Here is a 16,555-nt window from a genome sequence, read left to right as displayed (position 1 = left end):
TCTCACTGGAGAAAATTGAATAGAAGTCTGCATCGTACTTCATCTAGTATAGATGGGAAGTATGATTCATTGAAGGAGATCATGGTATGGTATCTTTTCTTTATTATATTTTGGAATTTACTTTTAGGATTACATGTTGATTCATCTTTAGGAGTTAGTGGACCAAATACATTTAGGTTGCTGAGAAATTTTAAAAGAGAAAGGAACTGTCACATTTTAAAGTGAACACTCTCTTCAGAACTCATGGATCAATTGTTTATTTACTGTTGGATTAGTGTCTAAGTCCATAACTATTTTGGTATGTACTTGACCCGATGGTGCATGGTCCTTTTGGGTTGCCTTCACCAAAGCAACTTGATTGGAGAAATAAATAAAGAGAGAAAGGTTATTATGATTTATTAATATGTTATAAGAATAATATATTAAAGGAGAAATCGTATTTGTTTAATTAATATTGGTCAATAATTAATTAGGAATTAATTTTGTGATCAAGTGTAATTAATTAAACTAGAGGGGCTGATTTGTAATTATGTGATAGTTACAAAATAAGGTAAGGATTATCTTAAATATATGGTGAACGAATTTGAGGTGATAAGGCCTTAGAATTTGACTATGATAAGGATTCAAGGATTATCTTATGGGTTGCTTTGTGGATAAGCAACTAGATAAGGATAATGACTGAAACCCTATCTCTACACCTATATAAACACCCCTTGGCTCATGAATTCGTGTATCCCTACCCAAGGAGTCCTAAGGATGAATTCTAACCTCTCTCCTCTCTCTTTATACCTTCTCCATTTGCTCTTGGTGTTTGTAAGCCATTAGAGGAGTGACACTTGTGACTCTAAGCATTCCAAAGTCAATTCAAGGAGGAATTAGGATTGTTATTACTCTATAACAATCAAGGTATGTTCTTAAACCTAATTATATGTTAATATTGATTTGCATATGCTAGAATTAGGGTTTATAGTCTTGGATTCAAAGCATGTACAATAGAGAAACCTAGATCCAAGCATTAGGGTTTGTATGAGCACATAGGATGTATTATGACCAAAACCCATCAGTGGTATTAGAGCCTAGGATGATTTCAATTGTATTGATGCATTGTATATCTGAAAAATTCATTTTTTTGGTGTATTAGAGGTTGGATCGCCGAGTCCATAGCTGAACTCGCCGAGTCCAGGGTGACACCACGAGTCCAGGCTTGACTCGACGAGTCAACTCGTCAGATAATGCTTATCTCGGGATTTGTTGCTGTTTTTGCATATGGATAGTTACCTTGTCATGTTAGATCAATATTAATCCGATTATATGATATATTTGACTATATTTTTGATCTAAATGAAGATATTTATCAATTAATAAGATAATTGTTTCCTTATAAGATAATTGATTAATTATTTTGAGTAAATTGATAAATTGTTTTGCAAGAAATCATTAAATAAATCAAATATGGATAATTATGTGATTAAATGTTAATTTAAAATTATTTGTTATTTGATCCTTGTTGTTATGAAAAGTTTCATATTTTTCCCTTTAGGTTTTATAGTTTAAATTTGAACCCAAAAGTTTTGTTGTTTTGAAATTTAAATAGTTGTAACCCTAATGTTTTGAAATGTTTCAAAACTTGCCCTCAAGTTTTGGAATTTAAAAGTTGATTAAAAGTTAATTAGGAATGTTAAATTCTAAAACCCTAGAAATGTTTTGAAAAGTTCAAATACACCCTTATGGTTTTATTAATTAATTAAGGAGTATAATTAAAAGAGATTTAATAAATCCATAAAAGTTTGGGTTAACCATTTAATTAAATTAAAAGTGTAATTGTTAAAGTTAACCACATAGTATTTTAAAAGTATAAAATGCACCGTATACTATATATATAACATTAAAAGTCTAACATTATATATATGTATGAGTAAAAGTCAGTCTTACCGTTAGTAGGCCTCATTCACGAAGCTGGTCTATAAGGGGTGTTTAAGGAAATTGCCTATAAAATGGCGATTGAATGGGTATCCACTCTTACCCACCGCATTCTTGACTAGTGGAGGGTCGTTAGCTGAATGGGTAGGATAGGACGAAACCTTCCATTATAAGTATAATGAAATACAAAGTAACTAAATGTTTTTCAAATTCCCAATCTTAGTTACTTAGGCAAAAGTGAATTGATGCAATTCCATGGAATTACACTTTGTGCCCTTGCGAAGACGTTAGTGGAGTGTGTGTGGTTTACCGGCACACTAAATGGTTCTAAGCAAAGGTAGCAAAGGGTGACTCAATGTTTGTCATAGTTCGGTGGAGCGTGTATGGTTTACCGGCACATCGAATAGGTGACTGTAACATGTGAGGGCACCATGTAGTTTGCATGGTTATTCACACCCGCTTTGTGATCCTCGGCATCCCAGTCACAAACAAGAGGGGCATATCGCGATTTAAACATGCCATTGAAATGTTCAATGAATCTCAAAGGATCTAGGAGTTTTCATAGATTTAAAACTTAAATTTATTTTTCGTTTTTCATGGTGGAAATTAGTGAATCGTTATTCACTTACCTTCAAATATTCTTCAACTAGATTACGGCATCCCTTTTCTAGGTTGTAGCGTATTGTGTTGGGTCCTAGCCTTAGTATTTCATTTGGGTGATTTACTAAGGACTCAATCTATCAACTAACTTGAATTCATTTTTCTCCTGTTTTGTAGATGTCAAAGTTCGACAACTATGGTCTTCCCAAATCCCGTGGAACAAGCATTCCACATGAAGATGATATTCCACGATTTGATCGAGGAACAAGAAATCATGCTTCACTTCCTCCTCATCCTCCAATTATTCTCCCTAACCCACAAGATTGTAAAATTGAAAGGTTCAATATCACTCAAGCCCTTTTGGCAAGTAAACATAAAGAAGGAAAGTCGGTGTGTGCACACGTCTTAGAGATGAAGTCACACATTGATAGGCTAAGAATGATGGGATCTGTTGTCAGTGAAGAGATGGATGTTGATTGGGTTCTTCAGTCACTTCCTAACTCGTATAGTGAGTTCGTAAGAGAGTACTATATGATGAACCACGACGTAACCCTTATTAATCTCACCTATATGCTTATTGCTGCTGAATCAGCAATGGTTTGGCGCAATAGAAAAGCAAATTTGATTGGTGAATCTGCCTTCAAGACCTCTATGGATATAGACAATGGCAATTAAAGACATGCAATGATCGAAAAGTTTGATCATAAGAGAAAGGCGATGTCTGAAGTAGTTCCATGTGTTGTTCCAAAAGAGTCAATTTGCTTTTATTGCCAAGAGAAGGGGCATTGGAGACGAAGTTGCCCTAATTACCTAAGAGATCTAAGAGATGGGAGAGTCAAAAGTATGACTACGCTTCAGATAAATCCATTATCTAACTTAATTAAGTTTCTATTCATTGATTCTTAATACATGATGTGATAAGATTGCATTTGAATCGGTGAAAAGAAAGGAAGCTTGATAAGAGAGCAAGATGAATCTAACCACAAGAGATGGATCTCGATCGCATGGAATTGAAGATTGGATTTTGAGCTTAGATAGTTATGATAAAGTTGTTAGAAATTTTCCTTTTATGTAGTTTTCAATAGATTTTGCATTGTAAGGACAAATGTTTTTCCGCTGCTTTTATAAATAAAATAAATTTTTGTTTGACTTATTTATTTGTTTATTCCCTTGCAATGAAATCGTATGAAAATTGATGTTTGCATATTTCTACAACAAATGGATATGATTCTTAGTTATGTTATTTATGGAAATGTCGAGAATTTACCAAATAGGGAGAGTTTCTCATCGCCCAAAGTTTCAATTGGACAGAAATTTGGAATCACGCAACTTGGTTGCATGATGAATGAGAAATTTCATATTTGATAATTAAACTAATTCGTTGACAAAGTGTCAAGTGAAAGGACTAGGAGATCGAGTACACAAAGTTGCATGTTGATCAAAGTCCACCATAATAGTAACAAGATATTCATCATGATTTACTAAAAGTTTAGTAAATGTGATTATACTTACAAGATTAAGTGTAATTCCGAATTGATTAAAAAGGTTTAAATCAATAGCAAAATGAATAAGAAGAATCAAGTAGGCAGAAAGATAAAAGTTTCTCCATTCTAAGAAGAAGGGAGAGTACCTTTTATGCTTTATGATATGTCTTTATGATTAAGAACCATATCTTAATTGATCCTCTAAGTGAGTCTTAGTACAATTGCATGTCTAAGTAGAGGAATCAAGAATTGAAGAAATGGTTAAATCAAAAGTCAATCATAATTCATTCCAATAACAAGTCTTAAAGTTAAGATTGTGACAATGAGTGAAAAGTATTAAAGGTTTATAACATTCATCAAATGTGGAGAGTTGTGATGTATTGGATAAGACAAAGACCAACTAGGACCAATTTATGAAGTGTTTTGATAAAAGCTACACTAACTCTTGAATATTTGTTTGTCAAGAAATGGTTAATGACAAGAGAATCTTATATGTCAAGAAGTTAGTGGGAGTCTTAATGGTCTGGAAAGGTTTCAAGAACAAATCAAATAAACCTTATCAATCATCACTAGCACACGAGTTGAGGTTCACGACCTATCGTGTTGACGTTATTTTGTTTCTATGCCATTCAAATTGAGTTAATTATGCATGTGAGTTCTATGAGTTCTCATTTTGAACGCATAAAAGGCAAAGCACCTTGATCAATAAAAGGTACATTGATAAGAAAAAAGGTGAGATGCTTAACTTATTTGAAGACGTGGTGGGCAGCTGTGCTATCATGAGGCAAGAAATCAAGATTAAGAAAGTTCGATCCATATGAGTTTGAATTTGTCGTAAACTTTGGTTTTAATAAATTCACATGGATAGGAACAAATACACCGCTTTAAATCCAAGTGTCATAAGATTTCCTCCTTCATGAAAATGATTGTGAGGAAATGCTTTCACTAAGAAAGATTTTAAGAAGATAGGAACAAATACACCACTTTAAATCTAACTTGCCCTCAAGAAAGATTTTAAGAAGATTGTGAGGTTTGGCAATTAGTCTTAATTGTTTAGACACACATATGAACTATCGAAGGCAAAGGTGTACAAGTTCAAGAAGCATTGATAAAAGATTATCAAAGTACTAAGTATTAGAAACATGAACTTAAGAAATTCAATAAGTATTGTTTTTCTGAAAGTTAAGTTGTTTATGAATACATGTCGTAGCTAGTGGGAGCATAAGTGTTATGTTTTATAATAATCATCATGATAGTGGGAGCATAAATGTTATGATTGTATGATTATTAAGGCACGTATTGCAAGTTGGCAATATTAATTATAGAAAACAAGAGTTATACCTTGCAAGTCGTAAGGGTTGTAAAGTTGTTTTGCTATAATTAAGGGAGAGAATATTATGCTTCATTTCAAATCTAAAGGCTTAGGTTGAGAAATGTTAATAAATTTAGTCGAAGGTACATAGTGTGTTCTTAAAATTTCAATTCTGATTACGGAATTCCTTTTCACAATTCGAATTTTGAGAACATAGCAAATAAAACATTGTGCATCATGTCCCATACGCTTCGGGTATAGGATCAATTGCAAATGCTTTAATGTTTGACCATTCTAAAATTTTTCAAATGTCTAGTGCATTTAGAGAAAAAGGGACTAGAATCGGTTTTGACTAAAATAATTAAACAACTATCAAAGGACAATCCAAAGTTCGACGAGGATTGGTTGCTTGTGAGTAGTTGGAAGCATGGTATTGAATGGACCATATCGACATTATTATGAATAGATAAGATTCTATTAAGAAATGAGTTGTCATACGGAAAATATGGAAGCGTGTCCATATTGGGAAGTAAATATTGAAAATCTATGACTAGATTAGAAACTTTTATGCAAGAGGATGTTCAAAGAAATGTACTTTGAGTGAGAGACATCATATCTAAGGAATTTTCTTGTAACAATCTCCGATAGAAGATTTTGTAATATCATTGGCAATAGTCTTTGTGACTTTGGTACAATGATATTACGAAAGAATCATTGCATAGAATGTTAGAATCTAGCATATTCTATAAGTAGCAAGAATTTGATATTCTTTCACTTATGAAAAAGGATTTGGAGTTGTGAAATGAGAATGATTGGAATTGTGTACAATTTGATCTATTTCACAAAGTAAGAACCATAAGTAAACATTGTGTGCATGCTGGGAGCATGGGACAAGTGTAATAATTCAAGTAAGAAGTTGATTACCCGAAACGACAAATAATGAGTAATCGATATGGTGATAAATAAAAAGGAGTTTTATTTATGCTCAAAGGTTTGAGGCCATATGGGATTAGTATTATTCTTGTGTTTCACTTTGCATGTTTTGACTTCCAGAATAATTGAGTTTATTAAGAATAATTGAATTATTCAAACGGGCCATAGTCGTTCATATGTTGGAAGTAGATATGAATGAAGACTATCGTGAATTGGTGTGTGGATTGTCTAGAAGAGTATTAGACATAAGCAAATGTTTGCTGCAACGTTCATGAGTGCTTATGAATATGATTTGAGCATTAGATTAAACCCACGCTCACTTGGATCACTCCATGAATTAGATCACAAGTGATTGGTGAGACGATAACATCTTATATTCTTGAAACCGAGATGTGTGAGTTGTATCTTGCTAATCGGTTGCACATTGATAATATGAAAATGCACTAGTAACTTGGTGTTATAAAACATATTGTTGTGTGTAATTTGGTTAGTGAGTGCAAGCAAGCATTGTATCAAAGTTTATCCGTTCCTTTTATCCAAAGAAGGATAAAAGCGATATCTTTGGGCCCCTCGATGGTTTAGTGATGACAAACGTAAATGCTCGGCCGGGCTAGGGCTAATTTGATTTGTTCAATTAGTCTGTCGTCATAAATTAGAAATCGAGAAGTTGTACAAAGAGAATTATCAGAAATCATATCTCATACGATATCTAGAATGGAGGAATCTATGATACCTTATCTAAGGACACGCGTATCTGATAGGATCAGAGTTGACAGCGGCTTTGGAAAGCTACGATTGCAGATCAGGATCTGAAGTCATACGCATAATAGTTATTAGACTTATCCAAGTGGGAGACTGTTGGATTAGTGTCTAAGTCCATAACTATTTTGGTATGTACTTGACCCGATGGTGCATGGTCCTTTTGGGTTGCCTTCACCAAAGCAACTTGATTGGAGAAATAAATAAAGAGAGAAAGGTTATTATGATTTATTAATATGTTATAAGAATAATATATTAAAGGAGAAATCATATTTGTTTAATTAATATTGGTCAATAGTTAACTAGGAATTAATTTTGTGATCAAGTGTAATTAATTAAACTAGAGGGGCTGATTTGTAATTATGTGATAGTTACAAAATAAGGTAAGGATTATCTTAAATATATGGTGAACGAATTTGAGGTGATAAGGCCTTATAATTTGACTATGAGAAGGATTCAAGGATTATATTATGGGTTGCTTTGTGGATAAGCAACTAGATAAGGATAATGACTGAAACCCTATCTTTACACCTATATAAACACCCCTTGGCTCATGAATTCGTGTATCCCTTCCCAAGGAGTCCTAAGGATGAATTCTAACCTCTTTCCTCTCTCTTTATACCTTCTCCATTTGCTCTTGGTGTTTGTAAGCCATTAGAGGAGTGACACTTGTGACTCTAAGCATTCCAAAGTCAATTCAAGGAGGAATTAGGATTGTTATTACTCTATAACAATCAAGGTATGTTCTTAAACCTAATTATATGTTAATATTGATTTCCATATGCTAGAATTAGGGTTTATAGTCTTGGATTCAAAGCATGTACAATAGAGAAACCTAGATCCAAGCATTAGGGTTTGTATGAGCACATAGGATGTCTTATGACCAAAAACCCATCAGTTTTGTGGAACATATCTACTTTTGAAACTTGATATTCACTTTGTTAGATAGTTTATCATATGTTTTCTTGTGTTTCTGCAGGTCGGCAATGTTTCATTACTTGAAACAGTTGAAGAAAGAGAAGGGATGAATATTTGTTCATTTAAGGGGAATGTAATAATGAATCTTATGGCAATGAGCTAGTGAGATGCTCTCAGTATTCACATAGTGGACAAATTCAGCAGATTCTTCACACACTTCATGACAAGGTGAGACGTGTAATTTGATAGAAAACCCAAGTGAAGAGGGCCCTGTTGTCCAGGATGAAGATGAAATAGCTTGTATCTCATCACATTCTCTTCGCTTTGAGGTAAAGAACTGATATTAAATTCATAGCCTAAACGAAAAAAGAAAAAGGAAATGGTAATTGTTTATAGTTGATTTGTTTTTTTCCAGGTCAGCAAATACACAGGAAGAATCCACTGGTATTCATGTATCCAAGGAGTAGAAACATGGCCTACCTTATTGTTTAAAAATTTCAAACTGGAGGAACTTGAGACAAAAGATCCAGACAAAGGCAGTACACAAACTTTAACTAGAGGGGCCTAAATGTATGTACGCACATAGTTGAGGGTGGTATTTAAAATTATTATTATCCAACTGGGTTTGCTAAAAGGAGGAAGTAATTTTTTTTTTATTTAAAAAAAATGATAAATCCTTTTGGTGATTTTGTGTAGACTTGAAAAGCTCATCAGTGATCCTACAGAGGGGAATGCATGGCATGCAGACCACATTGTGCTAGTATATCGAGGGGGAGGTAAATTGAAATCTTCTACAATTTCTTTTATGGCTTTCTCTCCTTAAACCCTGAAAAAGCCTCTATTTCTGGGTTCTTTGGAAGATGTTTAGGTTATTACTAGTGGCTCTTCATTTGATCGAAGTAGGTGAGTATTTTACAATCCCTCTCAACAAGATAGAAGACTTTGGTGCTCATAATACAAATAGGTGAATCATATGGAGAACTGTATTGAGTTCATGTTTTGATTTCTGTTCTTGGTCGAATTATTGGGAAAACTAACAATATCGAGTTTAAAGGTTATAAATTAAGCCAAAAGTAAATTAGAGAACACATGTTGCTACTTTTGCAGTGTTGATTGGAAGCAAAATGATAATCAATTCAAACAAACAAATCTAAAGACATCAACAAATCCGCTCACATTTTCTTTTATATAGAATAAATTTTTTGAGTTAATACACACTCTATATTCTCATAATTGCACTTTCTTGAGAAAAAAGGGGGAAAGTTGGATGAGTTGGATGACTTTGGGAGTTAATACACACTCTATATTGATGGTTGGCTAAATACATGTGAAAAAAAAATTGACACCTTATCTTCCTCTGTTTCAGAACAGAACTGATACTAGATGCAATCCGTGAAATTGAGGAAGAAGATAGAGAAGCTGTGATATTAGTTCTAGACTTTGACATCCAGGTAATCTATTTTCTATGAAAAAGACATGAATGCCCTTCTCATGTTCATGTTTGTCTGTTTTGTTTTGATAACATGTGATTGGGTTGTAGATGCTACCATGGGAAAATCTACCAATACTAAGAAACCAGGAGGTGTATCGCATGCCTTTTGTTTCAAGTATTTCTTATACATTTGATAGATGTTGTGAATATCAAGAAAAGTCTGCATTCTTTCCTATGATCGATCCACTGGATGCATACTATTTGCTCAATCCAGGTGGCGACCTTCCTAGCACACAAGCTGCATTCTTTCCAACATTCTTTATATATGAACCAAAGGTTGCATCTAGGGTCATCGCCATGTGGAACATATGTGGATGATGTTGTATGTTTATGCTGACGGTTGATAAATACATTTTCGATCCCCATGTTATTTGTAACATCGGATATATAAGCAACAATAATTTACTGCAAAGCATGGGCCCCTTATCTAATTATTATTATTATTATTATTATTATTATTATTATTATTATTATTATTATTATTATTATTATTATACTGTCAACAATTACTATTTTCTTAAGTATGTTCTTATTTTCTTTCTAAATGACAGGTCACCATGCTCCCGAAGAAACCTATAGATAGAGCTCATGAGATACAAAGTTACTGCCTTGGCCATACAGGGTGAGTGAGTTACTGGAAAAGCCATAGTTGATTGCTCAATAAGTTTGACATGGTTTATAAACTTTGACATGATGTGTCTATTATTGTTAAAATTATACTCTTGTCGTTTAATTAGTAGTGATGGTGGGCCACCTAGGTGGTTTTCCCCTGTTGCCTATAAGATTCTCATGTTCATATGTATTTGCCTGGTAATTTGTGTTTGGTTATAAATTTACACAAATTACCATTTTACCCCTGCAATATATGTTTATATTTATTTACTAATTGGATGTGATACTTTGTGTTGGGTTTGGACATTCTTTTTTATAAAATTTTGTTTTATAGAATCTTTAATAGGAATACGTAAATGTTTGCTTAAAATTTTGGTGTCTTGGGACTTCTTGCGGATCATATTCAACATTACAGCTTGTTACCAGGTAATTAATTAACTGTCTCTATCTACATGCTCTTTCACTTCACCATTGTATCTATTTTTCTTTAGTAAAAAAATATTAGGTAAAATCATGGTGTGTTGTTATGAAACAAATAGGCAGGACAGACATACGGATGAAAGTGGAAATCCCACAAGATATAGAGCTTGTGGAGCCGCTAGATGAAGCTTGTATATGGCGCCAAACAAGAGGCACCGCCACTGAAACTTTAGGAGCAGAGAAGGTTCAATTACAATTTACAAATCTGCCCTTCTGTTTTCTTAAATATTTTATTAATCCAAAATTATCATATCTGTGAAACTTAACAGCAGTTGTTGGTCTTCCTCTTGGTGATCCATCAATGAAGTGGCCAACTTGCATCATGTAATAACATTCTAGGCGAAGATGTAGGTATTTGTTTTTTTTAATGAATAATGTAATCATATGTATGAATATGAAATAAAGTTTGTTATTTAGTATGTGATAATCATGTATAGGAAGAAAACAATTTTTATTGATTTGTTTTATCTTTCCATGGATCGACTATTTGTATGACATTAAATTTTATGAAATGGATTGTATTTTATGTATATTGTAATTTAGTTTTTTGTTATGAGACATTAAATGAAATTTAATTTGAAAATTAGTAAATCTATAAATAATATTTTTTTAAACATTTAAAATTACGATACGCAAAAATGTGTGTCATATTCATTTATGACATGGCCTTTCTTGACAGGGGCTTCCTTGATACGCATTGCGTGTCATAAACATGCGCGTCGTAAGGTTACGACACGCAATTGCGCGTTGTCTTCCTTTATTACAGGGCCTTCATTGATACGCATTGCGTGTCATAATTGTGCGTCGTAAATGCGCGTCGTAAATGCGTGCCGTAAATGCACGTCGTCTCTCTTTATGACAGGGCCTTCCTTGACGCGCATTTGCGCGTCGTCTGAGCGTTTTACGACGCGGAATGAGCGTCGTAAAAGGCTGTTTTTCTAGTAGTGTTAATAAGGAAAAATTGGATATTTGTGGAACATACACTACTTTCTCAAAGAAAGGTTTTCAACTTTACATTACAAAGCTTATGCACTCACAAACTTAATTGTTGAATCTCTTTCAAAATTACCTGTATTCTCAGGTAATCCTTAAAACATGTAACTATCAAGCTTTTGAGGATGGGGCGCTAAGGTGTCAGACAATTCATTTCATCATTATATTGTAATCTATTTTGAAACATGTAATTCATGAAACCATGTAACTTTTTCGATTATATTTATGATGGTTTTGTTTACTCTGGTCACTTATATACTCGTTGTTATGATATTATACATAAAGTCATCCCACCCCCAGACGTTTCCGCCATCCTAAGTTTGGGGGTGTGATAGATACCGTATTGTTGAACACGATTCTTTATATGGGAAACAATAAAACTTTTATTAAGACACTTAAGAAGAGTTTACAATTTCAGAGACTACTACGTACACTTTGCTTTCTTTGAGGCTTTTCTTGGATGGTTTGGAGCAAATGAACTCCACATCTATTTATAGGCTTCTTAGGAAGCTTCTAGATACTACAATACACATACTACTTACTAGATAACTCAAACTATCTAACATACTTTATAGGCTTCCATATGTTGCTAGAATGTTCCACCGTATTCTGGAGTGGTCTAAGTTGCTCTAATATCTTTTAGAATGATCCTTAACCTTCCAGTATCTTCCATGTCGTTCTAGAGTATTCTAGACTCTTCCGGTATATTCCGGAGTCTTCTATAATCTTCAATAATGTTCTAGAATTTTTAGAAAATTTTAGAACGGGTTGAAGTCTTCTAAATAATATTTTTTTTATTGGGCTAGTGATGATATTTAACAGGAGCAATCTCGATTAAGAGAAATTGGGGTTACTCGTGATCAAAACTAAATCACGCCCGCTTCAATGAAACTGTATTATACCAAGTGTAAATGCAATGTAAACAATAAAAGGAAAATTGATGTTACAACTTGCAAGCATGAACTCAAACATGGAAAAAATAAAAATGGAAATGAAGACAATGCTTGGAATACAAGACGTTATCCGGAATGATTTTACTACTTTTTATTTATAAAAAATAAAAAAATAATAATTAAAAAAAAAAAAAAAAAAAAACATACGCTCCTAATTTAAACCCATAATTTGTACTAATAAAATAAACTCCTAATTTAATACAGAAGTTGCATGAAGGTAACTTTCCTAAACTAATAAAACTTTTCTATTAAAGCCATACGGATCAAACCTAAAACTCCTTGATTGGATCAACCGATTAATCCAACACCAATAATGAAGTTTTGGTTGCAACAACAAAACAAGCACAATGGTTCGAAATTTCAATAATAAAACGGAATGTAAATAAAATGATATGACATTTTTATTACATTTGCAAATATGTTGGTCCAACTTCAAAGATAAGATAACTCATGAACTTAAAAGCTCATAAAAAATTAAGTCTAGCTCCCTCCAAGGTTAAAAAGATCATGAGTTAGATTGCTCATGTCCTGGCCATGGACTACAATGCATTAATGTTCAAGTTTGGACCTATAATTTCTTCAAATATCAAATCATAGAAGTCATTTTCCACATTTTGAAATTCAGGGCTTTGTTGCAGATCATTACTCACTCTTGATCCTTCTTGAATGCCACTACTTGATCCCCCATTTATAACTCTTTCGTGAGAGCTACAAGTATGATTAAATTCATCCATGGAAAATGATAATTCTTCTGAATTGTTATTGTTAAACAACTGAAACTGATCTAGTGAAAGCCAGTCAGCAAATAAAATCTTTGGTGGGATTCTAAGAACAGTTACTTTTGAATAATCTAAAGGTTCCACATCAGTTGATTCTGTACTTGAACCTGTTCTTGTTGACTTTAAAGAAGAAGAAGAAGAGGATTCTTCATTTAATAATGTGTCTAAAGGCGTTATGTTTTGTAATTTGGCAAATTTCTTCTTCATATAAGAATGCCAGTGATTTTTTATCTCATTATCACTCCTTCCTGGCAAGTGCTGTGACATTTGTGACCACCTGAGATATTTGAAGTGTGCCCGTATTAGGTTCTTAGATATTTATAATTTTTTATAAACTCATAATTATATAAATGGCCTTATTTTTATTATCAACTTACAAGCTTAAATTATTTTTATATAGTTGTAAGTGCAAAACAATTTTTTGTTATCTACACGCGTTACATAGACCGTGAATAAGTTATATGATTTTTGTGGTGTTCTGATCATTTTCTTGTGCGACTACTTTAACCATTATATTACTTAATGGGCTATATGTAATAAATAACAACATATTTTGATTATTCTTGTAAATGTGGACATAGTGAATACTTCAACTAAACTTTACTACTACATTTACAATTATAAAAAACCGAGTTACCAGAAAAAATGATCTTAATTACAATATAGCTTAGCAGCTAGTTGAGATTTTGAGGAAAAAATTAGAACAATCCAAGATACAATAACGCAATACATTGCATTCTTAAATTAATTTACTTTTTGTTATGATAGTTATACATTTAGTGATTATATCTTTATCAATTATGGAGGTCATGATCAATAGAGTAATTAATTGTTTACCAAATCCTATGAGGTAAAAAATCAAAATAAAGAAGTTTATTCCTTATACATGCTTACTTATTTCCTAACATGCCATGAAGAGTGAGGATGATCTGTTCCTCATGTGTGGTAAATGTCCCTCGCTTTAATCCTGGCCTTAGATAATTAGTCCATCTTAATCTACAACTTTTTCCATTCCTTTGTAAACCTGTGATATCGATAAAACCATAAAGTCAACTCTAAAATTCATGACACAACTTATTATCACATATAGCTTTATGATGTTAATTAACTTATTACCTGCATTAATGGGGACAGAAGTCCAGCACCCAAGACCATGGTTGATGATGTAGTCTTTGAGTTTTTGATCTTCATCGGGTGACCATAAACCCTTTTTGTGCTTTAGATTTTGGTTAGCTGATGACTTGCACCTCATGTTCGAAACAAGATAATTTGTACAAGGAAAATGATGTTCTTATATAATAAAATGATAGAACTGAGGTTTTCAATTGGAATCCCGATCTTTTTTTTGTATATTTAAGGGAGTTGGACGCTTACAATTTTGATTTGTTTAATGGTGACTGCATTCCCGCTTTTACATTTACCTAAAATCAAATATTTTATCTTTCTCTAAACTGCATGTTCCCTTGAAAGAATGTCAATTAGCCCTTTGTTACTTTTACTTGATTGTGCGTTTTGTATAATATTTACCTTCTTACTTTAATTGCCACCATTGTGGGCGTATACATTTCATATGTCGAAGGTTATATCTATGGAAGTAGTAATTAACCTTTCATTTAACCCATTCGTTATGAGATTTCATGTGTTGTGGTGTTGGGTTCATGAAAAGTCACCTCCATAGTTGTTTCAAGATTGTTTATTGACTTTCTTAATAACTATATATCACCTAAATAGAGACCAGATCAATGCTTAAATCGCTAGACGAATGGCCAACATTTACATGGCTCTTCATTAAGAGAGAAGGTTGAACGAATCAAACGCTTCCAGTTAACATATATGGCCTATGGGAATTGACAATTAAATAATAGAGCATTCATACTTTACAAGTTCAAAATGTGAAAATTCGATCTTTATCTAAAATCTTCATTTCAATATGCGACTTCCTTTTTTATCAATATTAACATCAAGATATATTTTAGTGACTTACGATTAACGACACAATTTTAAAAAATTGTTAAAAAGTTTGAAAGTCATAAAGCATGCATGGTTTACGAGATTCTCACTCCTGAGCAGATACCGTTGAGTTTATGCTTATATTAAGCTCCGAAAACTATTTGATAGTTAGAAATCACATTCTCGAAGATTCTGGTGGTGAAACAAGAGTTTTTAATCAAAAATTAGCTGAATAAACTCATTAGAATAATATGTAGTTAGTAATCTACTTCATTTGTGGTGCCATGTGTTAAGAGATAAATAGAATCCTAGATTGGGGTTATAATTGTTAATCATATAGATCATCTTCAAAAATTCAAGATGCAAGAAAACGACAACTGACTTACTGTAAAGAAATCTCAATGGGTAAGCAAAAAGATTAATCAAATCACAAAGCAAAAAGCATGGATAGTGTGTCATTTGCTACATCAGTTTTGACTAGAAGGGTATAGTCATATTTTTGTTTTTATCTATTTGCATCTTGTAGCTAGAAAAAAAAAGTTAATTTTGGAATAAAAATAAAGAAAGCATGAGATACCTCATGTCATGTTCGCTTTCTTTATCACTCCATAACCTACCTAAAAGTACAAAATAAACCTTTTGATCCTTGGCTCTTAATAATTATACGCTAAAACAATTTAAACCACATATATAAATAGCAGCAAGCACTCTTTGAATACTTCAAGATCCAAAAAGATCTAAACTTTGAGTTGATGACTTGATCATAGTTTAATAGACAGTGTATGGCTTGGTTTATTAGCTATTGTGGAACTATGAAATTACCTTAGTACCCTTAGTTACATCTAGTTGATCATAAAATTTTCATGAAGCGATCACACAAATTAAATGTCAACCATTTCACATCTTAATCACTTACCTCCAATCATTCAGTTTCCTTGAATGGCAATATTAATTAACATGGTAATTAGCTATATTAGGCTTTTGATTAAGATAAATAAAGGTTCTCAACTAATCTAATCAGGCCTTGATGTTGACTTATTATTATTATGTCCTCCAATTCTAACTATTTTTAATAGAGTACGCTGGAGGGCCCTGATGAAATAAGCAGCGTGGATATATGCTTACGTGTTGGGCCCCACGAATAAATTTTCAATCCCTTCAACATCAATTTTGGCTTTTTAGACATGGTAGAATACTGTTACTTTAACCATCTCAGATCCTTTTTAAATCTAAACTAATCTGAGAATCCAATGATCTCTCTTATAATAAAGAGAAGTTTATGAAATTCAAGATTTACAGCTACCATGAAAATGCGTAATTACGATATCTTCTTGTAGTGTGTTCATATGCATAAACTGATAAACACGCTT

At 32.8% G+C, this 16,555-nt stretch overlaps 1 protein-coding gene across 1 annotated transcript; it reads right to left on the bottom strand.

Annotated features, from left to right (window-relative positions):
- Nucleotides 1–12,835: 12,835 nt before the first annotated feature.
- Nucleotides 12,836–14,542, bottom strand: LOC145017978 (transcription factor MYB32-like). The gene is made up of 3 exons (XM_078975917.1): nucleotides 14,352–14,542; nucleotides 14,130–14,259; nucleotides 12,836–13,512 (listed from the first exon to the last, which is right to left on the bottom strand). Exons 1-3 carry the CDS (start codon nucleotides 14,485–14,487, stop codon nucleotides 12,996–12,998), a joined length of 783 nt encoding a protein of 260 aa, XP_078832043.1. The 5' UTR covers nucleotides 14,488–14,542; the 3' UTR covers nucleotides 12,836–12,995.
- Between the last annotated feature and the right edge of the window lie 2,013 nt (nucleotides 14,543–16,555).

This window comes from Lactuca saligna, chromosome 9 (genome assembly GCF_052625555.1).
Source record: "Lactuca saligna cultivar CGN05327 chromosome 9, ASM5262555v1, whole genome shotgun sequence".
Classification (NCBI taxonomy): Eukaryota; Viridiplantae; Streptophyta; class Magnoliopsida; order Asterales; family Asteraceae; genus Lactuca; species Lactuca saligna.
Note: the sequence above shows the minus strand (reverse complement) of the source record. Positions and strands in the feature narration are given on the sequence as shown.